The sequence below is a fragment of the Loxodonta africana genome, chromosome 5, assembly GCF_030014295.1.
Source record: "Loxodonta africana isolate mLoxAfr1 chromosome 5, mLoxAfr1.hap2, whole genome shotgun sequence".
NCBI classification, from domain to species: Eukaryota; Metazoa; Chordata; class Mammalia; order Proboscidea; family Elephantidae; genus Loxodonta; species Loxodonta africana.
Window position 1 is genome coordinate 120,342,043 of NC_087346.1, and position 13,198 is coordinate 120,355,240.

A 13,198-nucleotide genomic window follows, 5' to 3' on the forward strand; every position below is an offset into this window, starting at 1 on the left:
TGATTTTTCAAACATCCCTTTTAACAAAATGTGATAGAATATCCCACAGATTTAAAAAAAAAATGCTGTCGAGTCAATTCTGATGGACGCATAAAAAACATATTCTTTGTCACATAATCATCCTGCTGGGCCAAGTGTCATGTTTTAGGTACTTAGCATTGCTGTTGGCTACCACTCAGTCAGCTGGCCTAAACAAAAAAAGCTCTATCACTAAACAAAATATGAAAGCAATCAGATTTATTGAAGATAACTATATAAAGCTTAAAACTCATGCATTGAAGGTATATGTGTACCTTTGGGAGTGGTAAGTTTTATTTTATGCACAACATAACAAAATGCTGCCCAGTCCCACACCATCCCCGTGATTGCTTGAGGATAGGACCATTGTGTTGTGACATATAAGGTTTTCATTGGCTGATATTTGGAAGTAGACAGTCAGGCCTTTCTTCCTAGTCCATCTTTGTCTGGAAGCTTTACTGAAACCTGTTCAGCATCAAATCAATGCACGAGCCTCCACTGCCAGCTAGGTGGTGACTAGGCATGAGATGCACTGGTTGGGAATCAAACCCATGTCTCCCGCATGGAAGGTGAGAATTCTACTATTGAACCACCAGTATCCCCCTAGGTACTTAGTATACTATAGCAGTACATGTCAAAATTTAATGGAAGCTATTTTTTTTTATATAAAGGTAAACACAAGTCTTTAAAAAATTCCATTGCTCTGACTGCTAGAATTTTAGGTTGTTTTTCTTTCAGAAATAAATGAACAAAAGCTCTCCTTTAAGAGAATATGGTTTCAAACAAGCAATACCCTTGAAAATAAAATATACCTGGAAAAATAAACACGTTAGTGAGGCCAACTCCGAAAAAAAAATCTCTTAAATATTAAAATGTATTATAAAGCTACGCTAAGTAAAAGAGTTTGGTACTAGATATAAAAAGGCAGGTTAAAGGGACAGAATAGAGTCTAGAGGTAGATACCATTTCAAATGGAAAATGTGTATGAGAAACACAGAACTTAGTGGTTCACAGGTGCTGAAGACAGACCATCTGAAATTGAGTCCTGGGGCCCCACCACTCACTAGCTATGTGACTGTTGGCTAGTTACTTAACCTGTGTCTCAGTTTATTAATCTATAAACTGGTAATACACCAACACCTATCCTCAGCATTAATGTGATTAGTAAAATAAGATTAAATTAATTAGTACATGTGAATGGCTGTCTTAGTTACCTAGTGCTGCTATAACAAAAATACCACAAGCAGACAGCTTTAACAAAATTATATTCTCTCACAGTTTAGGAGGCTAGAAGTCCAAATTCAGGCTGCCATGGTTTTTTTCTTTCTGTTGGTTCTGGGGACAGGTCATTGTGATCAATCTTCCCCTGGTCCAGGAGCTTCTCTGCACAGGGACCCTGGGTCCAAAGGATGCACTCTGCTCCTAGAGCTGCTTTCTTGGTGGTATGAAGTCCCCCGTCTCTCTGCTGTCTTCTCTCTTTTATATCTCAAAAGAGATTGACTCAAGATACAATCTAATCTTATAGATTGAGTCCTACTTCATTAACATAACTGCCTCTAATCCTGCCTCATTAACATCATAGAGGTAGGATTTACAACACATAGGAAAATCACATCAGATGACAAAATAGTGGACAATCACACAATACTAGGAATCATGGCCTAGCCAAGTTGACACATTTTAGGTGGGAACATAATTCAATCCATTACAACAGCCTACGGCAGTTATCTGTCATATAACAAGTACTCAATGTAAGAAATTGTTTGATAAAGGTGGCATTTCCAATCAGTCAAAAATAAGAGATTATTCCGTTTAAGGTGTTGATACAACTGCAAACCTTTTGGGGGGGAAAAAAAAAACTAATCTGGTTTCCAACTTCACACCTCGTACAAAATTAAAAATTACCAATGATTCAAAGACTTAAGCATTATAAAATATAACATGAAAGTTCTAAGAAAAAAAGAAAGAGGAAATTTTAGATCGTATACTGTTTCATATTCTGTTGGTGTGAGTGTCAACTGGTGTAACATTTTTTGAGGGCAATTTGTTAACTGGCATCAACTTTGTAAATGCATATATACAATTTTGCTGCCAGAAATTTACCCTGTGGATATATACACACAAGTACCCAAGGACTGCTCACAGGGATGTTTATTCCAGGGCTGCCTGGAATAGCTGAGAACTGGAAACCCCCTTGGTTTTTGTGAGGATAAATCAGAAGGGTGGAGGGAAAGCTCAAAATGTGTTTTGTTTGTATTACACATCATTTTAAAAAGCCGTTCCCCAGGTTCCAGATTCTCTTGGAGGAAAAAAAGGACAGACGGCTTGGCAACTTAGGACCCACATTTGCCCACTGCCCCACTCAGCTAGAGCCAAGAATGGCGGCTCCCTTGAGATGAGATTTAGGCTCTACAAACTATACAGGAGCCACAGCTTCCAGGTGATCCAACCAACACAATATTGGAGACAGTCTAGAGATTCCGTTTCTTTAAAATCAGTAGTTTCTTGCTAAGGGGACAATTAGGAGTAGTGGGACCTGCAGCATATGAGAAAAGGAAAACACTGTCACTAAGCTGGTCTGCTTCTTACCTGTCACATGTGTCTATCAAGTCTGTGAACTGGGTGAAATAAATGGGAATAGCAGCCATTAGAAAGAATGAGTCAGGTCTTATCGGTACTGCTATGGATTGAATTGTGTCCCCCTAAAATACTGGAATCTTAACCCCTATAAATGTGGATGTAATTCAGTTTGGGAATGCGGTTTTCTTTGTCTTATGGGTGTAGAGTGTGTCCTAAACCTGATCACTTCTGAGTTGAAAGGAGCAGCAGAGACACAGGGACAAGCAAGCACAAACTGGGAAGACAGGGGCAGTGTGACCATCACCAAGTAATCAAGGAACATTAGGGTTACAGAAGCTGAGGCAAGCAGCATTCCCCTACAGCCGGCGTCCTGAATTTCGACTTCTAATCTCCTAAGCTTTGAGAAAATAAACTTCTGTTCTTTAAACCCAACTACTTGTGGTACTTTCCTTTTTTTTTTATTGTAGTGAAAATACATATAACAAAACATATGTCACCTCAACAATTTCTAATGTACAGTTCAGTGACACTGATTACATTCTTGAAATTGTGTGCCCATTTGGTATCCTTTTCTAAATCATTCCACCACCACTTGTGGTATTTCTGTTATAGCAGTGCTAAGAAACGAATACAGGGGCCAACATAGAAAGGTACGCAGGACAAGTTAACTAGACGAAAAAGGCATAGAACAAACTACGCACAAAAACTATAGGCACAGAACAAGCTATATTTATGTTTTTGTAATACATTACACATATATATGCTTACATATGCACAGGCAATTTCTGGAAAGACATGAGAAAAATGTTAGCGTTTATTAATATTCTACCACTTTCAGTAAGTTTTTTTTTTTTTACATATACACACACTGATATATTATATATACACACACACACACAGCAGTTGGGGTCAGCAGATGACCCCATGAGATGGCCACTTGTCTTTATAGATAAGGTTTCTTCGAATGCAGCCACGCTCACACCCTTCCTGTACATATTGTCTAGGGTTGCTTTCATGCTCAACAGCAGAGTTGAGTAGTTGCAACCCAGTCCGTATGGCTTGCAAAGCCAAAAATATTTACTATCTGGCCCTTGAAGAAAAAGTTTGCTAAACTTGACCAACAGCCTCTAAAATCTGATGCAGCTGCCGTACATGTACAATTAAAAAGAAAAATTTAACAAAAACTGATAGAATTTGGCTGAATAAGATAATTTAATTGACTTAAGGTCAGTGAAGACACAAACAATTTACCTTACCTGTGAAAACAATATTTTTTAAGGTCTTCAAAATAGTCTTTATTGATGGAAGCACTTGGGTTATGAAGAAGCAAATTGCCATCAATTAAAGAATCATTCCAAGCTTCGGGCCATGGCTCCAGATTTTCTTTAATTGCTTCAGAAATTCCTTTATCATGAGGAAAGATGATCTGAGCTCCGTTATCCCAATAGACCTAGAGGATGCAGTAACAGATCAAAAAAGGTTTAGGGCTCAGGGTTAAGGAAAACAAAGTAGCAGTTACCTATGCTCCCAAGCAGTAAAAAGTATAAAATTTAAATAGAAAGAAGTATGTCTGGAAAGAAAAATGAAAATACCTTATAACCATTATCCTGCTTTGGGTTATGCGAGGCAGTTATCATGATTCCCGCACAAAGTTTCAAGTGTGATATTGTGTAGGGCTGTAATATAAAAATTTTGACAAAAAATTAGATATATTTAAAATATCCATCACATCTTATTTGTACCAAGTTATTCCTTTTTAATAAACATAATATATAAATATCATAATCTGTCCATTCAGAATTTTCATGCCACACCCAAGTAGTAGACTATTTCCCTTGGAACAAGTTAATTTCTCAGAATTCCTGGATGTGTAACCTAATAAGAGAGAGAAGTATTTTTCTAGGTGCCTTCTCATTCCATCTTCTACTTGATGGAGCTAGGAATGTCTTCAAAAAGTCTTTTAAGCCTTTTGTTGGGGACAGAATTTTATGGATTCACATTATTTCCTCCAACTGCCTACCCTTCTCCTCTTCACCCTCTCACATTTGCTTTTAAGAAAAAGGTTGAGAAAAAAGTTGAGGAAACAGAGAGTGATTTTACAGTCTGCTCATTTGTCTCTCTCTCCAGGGTTAAATGCCCCTCTCTTGTATTTCTACTTGGAGTCCCTGGGTGATGCGAACAGTTAACGTGTTTGGCTGCTAACCCAAAGGATGGAGGTTTAGAGGTGCCTGGGAAGGAAGACTTCGCGATCTACTTGCAAACAAATCAGCCATTGAAAACCTTATGGACGTAGTTCTGCTCTGAAACACATGGGATCACCATGAGTCTCAATAGCAACTGGTATATTTCTACTTAAATCCCACTTTTACAAGAAAGAGTACTTTCCAAAATAGGGAGAGGTAGGCGTATTTCCCCTATAGATGCGTTTTAGGTTTACTACACGGAGGCAACCTGAGATTTTAACCATCAGTCCCCCTCCATCTTCCCACCAAGAATCACTGCAATCATATGCCCTCCTAGGAGTATGTCGCATCTCTCAGGTATGTTGGGGCAAAGCAAAGGGGAGAATCACTCCATGGTGTGAGCAAATGATCATGAGACACTAATTTAATTCATGTCTGATATAAAAATAACAGCTATGAACACATATCTATAGAATACAACTAGGATGCTTGAAGAAACTACAATGTTCCCATCAAACAATGAAACTTGAACTAAACTTGGATGTGATATCGAGTGGTCTCCTGGATTACTTCCAGTCTAGGAGGTGCTGCAGCTGCCTGTCACCGCACTGAAGACAGAAAACACAGAACTGCTGAAACTTACTTCTCCTCTATTTATATTGCCGCATTTATATTTGATGTACGTAACTGCATCCAAATCAGGTTTTTGGCTTACTTTCTAAAAATACATATTCTCAGCATCTGGACCTGCTCTTAAAAGTTCTGTCTACTTAAAGGCAACACCTGCACAGTCCTTACTGTCGTTTTGTTCAGATCCTGCTACTTGAAGATTGGACAAAATTCTTGCTCAAATACACCAAGCATGCTTTCTGGGCTGTCCATGATTAGTACTCAGAATGAAAGATTTGTATAAGAAGCTATTGCACCAACTTGTCAAAAATACTCATGATAAGACAGGGTGTGAGTTGATTTCAGATTTAGACCCAAGAAGTCTCCTAATATTGATAGTAGGGAAAAAAGAACTATAAACAAATCTTAAAAAAACTAAAAATCAAACAAACAATAAACCCATTTTGCTATCAAAACTCATTGCCGTCGAGTCAATTCTGATTCATAGCAACCCTACAGGACAGAGCAGAGCTGCCCCATAGTGTTTCCAAGGCTGTAATCTTTACGGAAGCAGACTGCCACATCATCTTTCTCCCACGGAGCGGTTGGTGAGTTTGAACTGACAACCTTCGGTTAGCAGCCAAGCGCTTAACCACCATACCACCACGACTCCTATTTTGCTAGCTTGCTAAAATATGTCCAGAACGCAAGCATAAAAAAATTGTACTTTTTAAAAATTATATTCTGATGAATCAATAGCTGAATACCAGAGAAATAATACTAGGATGTGGGAGAAATGCTTCTGGATAGAAAAGAGAATGACTGAGAAATGCCAAGGAGCTCTTCTGTCACTCAAATACCTGAATTCCAATAGCCCTAAATACTGTGAAACTCAGCCAGGTCCCATCGGCCTTTCTGTGATAGGAAATTAGAAAAGGAAATGGTTACTCACCACAAACGGGGTTGGGGTGATATCAGAAAAGAGGTAGACAGGAATCCCCTGACTGATAAATGTGGTGGCAGCAAGTCGGGCAAACCTGGAAGTGACAAGGGGAAAAAAGGAAAAGCATTGTCAAGACCATTGGTGATGGGAAAGGAGACAATGAATGTCTGACCACTTCTTTAAGCTGAATACAGCATCCAGATCAAGGAAAACATTTATGGTAAATTATTTACACAGGGATAGAGCACTAACGCTGGAGGAACCTTAGCAGTCATCTCATTCCACTCTCTGTTTTATAGAAGGGTGACCAAAGCCGAGAAAGGCCAGGTGACTTTCTTGCACTATGTCCAAAAGCCACTCAGTGGCTGAGCCAGGCCTGCACCGAAGTCTCTGGACTCTCCACCTATCTCAGGGGTTCTTGGTCAGGGCGATTCTGCCCCTAGGGGACATCCGAAATGTCTACAGACATGGTTTTTTTGTCACACTGGGGTGAGGTGGTACTACTGCCATCTAGTGGGTAGAGGCCAGTGATCCTGCTAAATACCCTACAATGCACAGGACAGCCCCCGTAACAAAGAATTGCCCAGCCCAGTATAAAGTCACATGTCAACAGTGCCAAGGCTGAGAAACCCTGGTCTAAACCTATCACGATAGAGCATATACTATGCAGACTAACATTTGATGAGATGTTGTTGTCTATGAAATAACCAGGAACAATGTCTATAAATTTTGGCTCTCATTAGACTACAAGTCTGTAAAAGACAAAATCTCTATTTTTCTCAATTTCCAAGGGCAGGACACAAAGAATGGCATCAAATCTTTTTCATGCTTGGGTTAAAATACTTTATTACAAATAAATGAGCCTTTTACTTTCAAGGAACACTTCACTGTGGCAGGATTAAACCACTTGATTACTCATTCTCTCCCCAAACACTTCCTGAGCACCAGCTCCACTGAGCCCTGTCCTGAGAGCTAACTGGGCCCTAAAGAGGAGATCTCTGCACTTAAACTACTCAGGTGTTAAAACCCCTATGGTCAATAATAATATAAAAATGTCTTTGACAGTTAAAAAATGCATCTAAATAAGTCATAAAAACAAAATTCAACAAAATGATTTAAATGAAAACCTGACTAAAGTCCAAATTACATTCACTAGAAGGCACAGAAGTCACTTTCACCTCATGAAACGTTTGTCTTTAGAATGACTTTACAGGTACTGTTTTAAAGTTGGCAAAGGAGATACTCAACAACTATATGCTATATGAGATATTGGCGAAGAATACTGAATACACCATGAACTGCCAGAAGAACAACAAATCTATCTTGGAGGAAGTACAGCCAGAATGCTCCTTAGAAACAAGGACAGCGAGACTTCATATCATGTACTTTGGACATGCTATCAGTAGGGACCAGTCCCTGGAGAAGGACATCATGCTTGGTAGAAGGTCAGAGGAAGGTGATTTCGACTCATAGCGACCCTATAAGGCAGAGTAGAACTGCTCCATACGGTTTCCAAGGAGCGCCTGGTGGATTCGAACTGCCGACCTTTTGGTTAGCATCCCAATGCTTAACCACTATGCCCCCAGGGTTATATTCTCTTTTGGGAATGGGAAGACCCTCAATGAGATGGGCTGACACAGTGGCTGCAACAATGGGGTCAAACACAGCAATGAGGATGAGGATGGTGCAGGACCAGGCAGTGTTTTGTTCTGTTGTATGTGGGGTCACCACTATGAGTAGGAATTGACTCAGTGGCACCTAACCATGACACTGCATGTTGTATACATATATACTGTCCTAGTTACGTAGAGTTGCTATAACAGAAATACCTCAAGTGGATGGCTTTAACAAACAGAAATTTATTTTCTCACAGTTTAGGAACTAGAAGTTCGAATTCAGGGTGCTGGCTCTAGAGGAAGCCTCCTTCTCTACTGGCTCTGGGTGAAAGTCCTTGTCCCCTGGTGATCTTCATGTGGCTTGGCATCTATCCTCCCCCTACTCTGCTTACTTAATCCGCTGCTTTTATATTTCAAAAGAGATTGACTCAGGACATACTCTACACTAATGTCATTAATATAACAAAGAAAACCCATTCCCAAAAGAGAATATAACCCTGGGGGCATAGTGGTTAAGCATTGGGGTGCTAACCAAAAGGTCAGCAGTTCGAATCCACCAGGCGCTCCTTGGAAACCGTATGGAGCAGTTTTACTCTGCCTTATAAGGTCGCTATGAGTCGGAATCAACTCGACAGCAATGGGTTTGGTTTTTGGATTTGGATAGGGGTTAGGGAAACCCTGGTGGCGTAGTGGTTACAAGCTATGGCTGCTAACCTAAAGAGTTAGAAACTATCACAGTCATGGAATTTTATCTAAGGAAATGTTTGTTTATTCTTTAATCATTAAACTGGTCAGCAGTTTGAAACCACCAGGCACTCCTTGGAAACCCTATGGGGCAAGTTCAGTAGAAGAGTACTGTCCTTTAGGGTTGCTTTGAGCTAGAATCGACTCGATGGCAACGAGTTTGGTTTTTTTTTTTTTGGTATAGGAGTTAGGATTTACAACATATATATCTTGGGGGACACAATTCAATCCATAACATATACCTGTAAACATGTTGCCACTGAGTCGATTCCGACTCATAGTGACCCTATAGAACAGAGTAGGACTGCCACCACAGGATTTCCAAGGAGTGGCTGGTGTATTCCAACTGCGGAACTTTTGGTTACCAGTTGAGCTCTTAACCACTGCACCACCAGGAATCTGTTACATATACAATGTATAACATATATTGTGTGTACATATATGTATGTACATTGAGATATGCGCACATGAGCTAGTTATAAACGTGTGCAAAAAAGACTCCATGTTTTCTCTGTATATGCTAGCAGTTATGTTCCCTACTAGATGTTTAAAATTTGAAGATTAAAGAATAAACAAACATTTCCTTAGATAAAATTCCATGACTGTGATAGTTCCTAACTCTTTAGGAAGATTCTATTTGCCCATTATAAATACTTAACCATGTACTGGTTTAGTATTTATATTTACGTCCTGATCGCCAAATATCTTACACATTGCAGGTGATACAGAGTACATGAGCCCACTCCATCCCATTCCATCCAACTCTGAGATTTGAACCCTAAGCTCAAATAGAATCAGTAACGTCAGCCACTTTAAAGAAATGATACGGCTCCAGGGCCAGAGAAAGAAATATTCGTACCTTAACTGACACTGCTAACATATCAGAAGGATGCAGCAAACAGAAACAGGGTAATCAGTCTAAAATGAGGAAATGTGAGAGCTAAACAGGAAGAGTTAGCTATTATAAACATCGTGCATGCTGTGGCTAGAGGATTCAACCCGTCTCTATGGCAGGCAGAGCATAGCTTTGACCTTGTTCTTTGAAGAGCTAAATGTTTCACTGTTAGTTGACAAATTGATATTCAGCTTATATCACATCACTCTTGTGAATTCAGTCCCCCTGGATCTATCCCTGAAAGCTACAGCTTCCCTTTGGTTTACTAACAAAAGCCGTATTTCTTAGCCTACAAAGCTAAAGGCCAGAGACAACCTCAGACACTGTTTCCAAGTTCAATCTGGGGCTGATGTCATCTGGTCTATTGTCCTGGCCATGCTCCCTTCTTTACGGCTACACAAGTGTTCCCATCAGTGCTTCTCTCTTACCTTAAAAGCTAATGCACAAAGATTGTTGTTGTTAGATGTTGTAAAGCCTATTTCCACCCATAGCGACCCTATAGGACAGAGTAGAAATGCCCCATAGGGTTTCCTAGGCTGTAATCTTTACTAGGGAAGCAGATCACTAGGTCTTCCTCCTGCGGAGCCACTGGGTGGGTTTGAACAGCCAGCCTTTGGGTTAGCAGCTGAGTGCTTAACCATTGTGCCACCAGGGCTCCATAAACTCATCTCAGTCCTGGAAAGTCAATGAAATCTTTCATTGATATTAAATATTTGTATGTTCTTCCAGTCTAAGAAATGACTAAAATTTATGGTCTGGAATGGTTAAAAATATATATATATATTAATCATAATGGGGAAGTGTTGACATAAAAAATTTAAAAAGATAGCTTCAGTTAATTAAAAAAAAAAAAGTCACATAACATGGTTAAGAGCAGGGGTTGGCAAGCTGTGGGCCACGGGCCAAATTCAGCCCACAGCCTATTTCATAGTTTTATTGGAACATAGCCATACCCATTCATTTACTATTGTCTACGGCTGTTCTGAGGAGCCCTGGTTGCACAGTGGTTAAGCACTCAGCTACTAACCGAAAGGTCGGAGGTTCGAACCCACCAGCTGCTCCACAGAAGAAAAGTGTGGCAGTCCGCTTCTGTAAAGATTTACAGCCTTGGAAACCCTATGGGGCAGTACCACTCTGCCCTATAGGGTCGCTATAAGTCGAAATCCACTCAACAGCAATTTTTTTTTTTTTTTGGATGGCTATTTTGGAGTCTCTGCATGGTGTAAATGGTTAATGTGCTTGACGGAAAGGTTGGCAGCTTCAGTCTTCCCAGAGGTGCCTGGGAAGAAAGGCCTGGTGATCTATTTCCAAAAAAAAAATCAGCACTGAAAACTCTGTAGAATGCAGTTCTACTTTAACATACACATGGGGTCCCCATGAGTCGGAATCAGCTTGATGACAAACAAAAAAAAACTGTTTTTGCACTCCAACGGCAAAGTTGAATAGTTGCCACAGACATCCTTTGGCCCAAAAAACCAAAAATATGAATAAATAAATAAACCAGTTGCCATCGGGTCAATTTCAACTCACAGTGACCCTATGGGACAGAACAGAATTGCTTTGGAGGGTTTCTAAGAAGCAGCTGGTGGATTTGAACTGCTGACTTTTTGGTTAGCGGACGAAGCTCTTAAGTACTGTGCCACCAGGGTTCTGTGGCTTAAAAAGTATGATATTTACCATCCGGCCCTTTAAAAAAAATTTGCTGATCCCTGGAACCAGTCTCCTTAAGCTTGAATCATGGCTCATCTTCTCTTTTTATGATCTTGGGGCACTATAGTATATACTTCACAGGTTGTTTTGAGGATTAAAAGAATAAACAGGCTCAGTGCCTGGACCATAATTAGCACTCAGGAGATGGCTGCTATTATTATTATCATTATCTTCATCACCATTATACCCTTAAGGCTACATAAGAGAGAGAGCCATTAGTTTGGGAAGGTTATAAGAAAGCAGCTTGGGATGGGCAATCCAGAATGGGAAGGGGGTCATGAAGCTTATGAAGAGCTGAAGAGAAGAAAAATAAGTAAAAAGAAGAAAATGAGAGGGAGAAAAAATACTGCCACTTTGAAAATTTCTTTCATTTAGATAGGCATTAAATTCTAAATCATCTAAATAATAGTATTTCCCTAACCCAAATGTAAAACCAGAATTTTTAAAACTTGCAAACAAAATTTACTCATTTTTTATAATTTTTATTCTGCTTTAAGTGGAAGTTCACAAATCAAGTCAGTCTCTCACACAAAAACTTACATACACCTTGCTACATACTCCCAGTTACTCTCCCCCTAATGAGACAGCCCGCTGTCTCCCTCCACTCTCTCTTTTCGTGTCCATTTCGCCAGCTTCTAACCCCCTCCACCCTCTCGTCTCCCCTCCAGGCAGGAGATGTCAACATAGTCTCAAGTGTCCACCTGATTCAAGAAGCTCACTCCTCAGCAGCATCCCTCTCCAACCCATTGTCCACTCCAATCCCTGTCTGAAGAGTTGGCTTCGGGAATGGTTCCTGTCCTGGACCAACAGAAGGTCTGGGGGCCATGACCATTGGGGTCCTTCCAGTCTCAGTCAGACCATTAAGTCTGGTCTTATGAGAATTTGGGGTCTACATCCCACTGCCCTCCTGCTTCCTCATGGGTTCTCTGTTGTGTTCTGTGTCAGGGCAGTCATCCACTGCGGCTGGGCACCATCTAGTTCTAGTCTCAGGATGATGTAGTCTCTGGTTCATGTGGCCCTTTCTGTCTCTTGGGCTCGTAATCACCTTGTGTCCTTGGTGTTCTTCATTCTCTTTTGATTCAGGTGGGTTGAGACTCATTGATGCATCTTAGATGGCAGCTTGCTCGTGTTTAAGATCCCAGACACCACTCTTCAAAGTGGGATGCGGAATGTTTTCTTAATAGATTTTATTATGCCAATTGACTTAGATGTCCCCTGAAACCATGGTCCCCAGACCCCTGCCCCTGCTATGCTGGCCTTCGAAGCATTCAGTTTATTCAGGAAACTTCTTTGCTTTTGGTTTAGTCCACTTGTGCTGACCTCCCCTGTATTGTGTACTGTCTTTCCCTTCACCTAAAGGAGTTCTTGGAAACCCTGGTGGTGTAGTGGTTAAGTGCTATGGCTGCTAACCAAGAGAGGTCAGTCGGCAATTCGAATCCGCCAGGCGCTCCTTGGAAACTCTATCAGGCAGTTCTACTCTGTCCTATAGGGTCACTATGAGTCGGAAACGACTCGATAGCAGCGGGTTTGGTTTTTTGGGGGGTAAAGTAGTTCTTATCTACTATCTAATTAGTGAATACTGCTCTCCCACCCTCCCTCCCTCCCCTCTCTTGAAACCACAAAAGGATGTTTTCTTTTCAGTTTAAACTATTTCTCAAGTTCTTTTAACAGTGGTCTTATACAATATTTGTCGTTTTGCAACTGACTAATTTCACTCAGCATAATGCCTTCCAGGTTCCTCCATGTTATGAAATGTTTCACCGATTCCTCACTGTTCTTTATCGATGCATAGTATTCCATTGTGTGAATATACCATAATTTATTTATCCATCCATCCATTGATGGGCACCTTGGTTGCTTCCACCTTTTTGCTGTTGTAAACAGTGCTACAATAAACATG

The 13,198-nt window shown here is 40.4% G+C and overlaps 1 protein-coding gene across 1 annotated transcript in view; it reads right to left on the reverse strand.

The window, feature by feature from the left end:
* Window positions 1-13,198, reverse strand: part of PGM2 (phosphoglucomutase 2) — a 45,464-nt gene that overhangs the window by 19,663 nt on the left and 12,603 nt on the right. The window contains exons 4-6 of the mRNA XM_003411389.4: window positions 6,343-6,427; window positions 4,191-4,274; window positions 3,855-4,048 (exon numbers count right to left, since the gene is read on the reverse strand). Of these exons, the coding sequence (XP_003411437.1) occupies window positions 3,855-4,048; window positions 4,191-4,274; window positions 6,343-6,427 (363 nt within the window). The remainder of the gene's footprint in view (window positions 1-3,854; window positions 4,049-4,190; window positions 4,275-6,342; window positions 6,428-13,198) is intronic.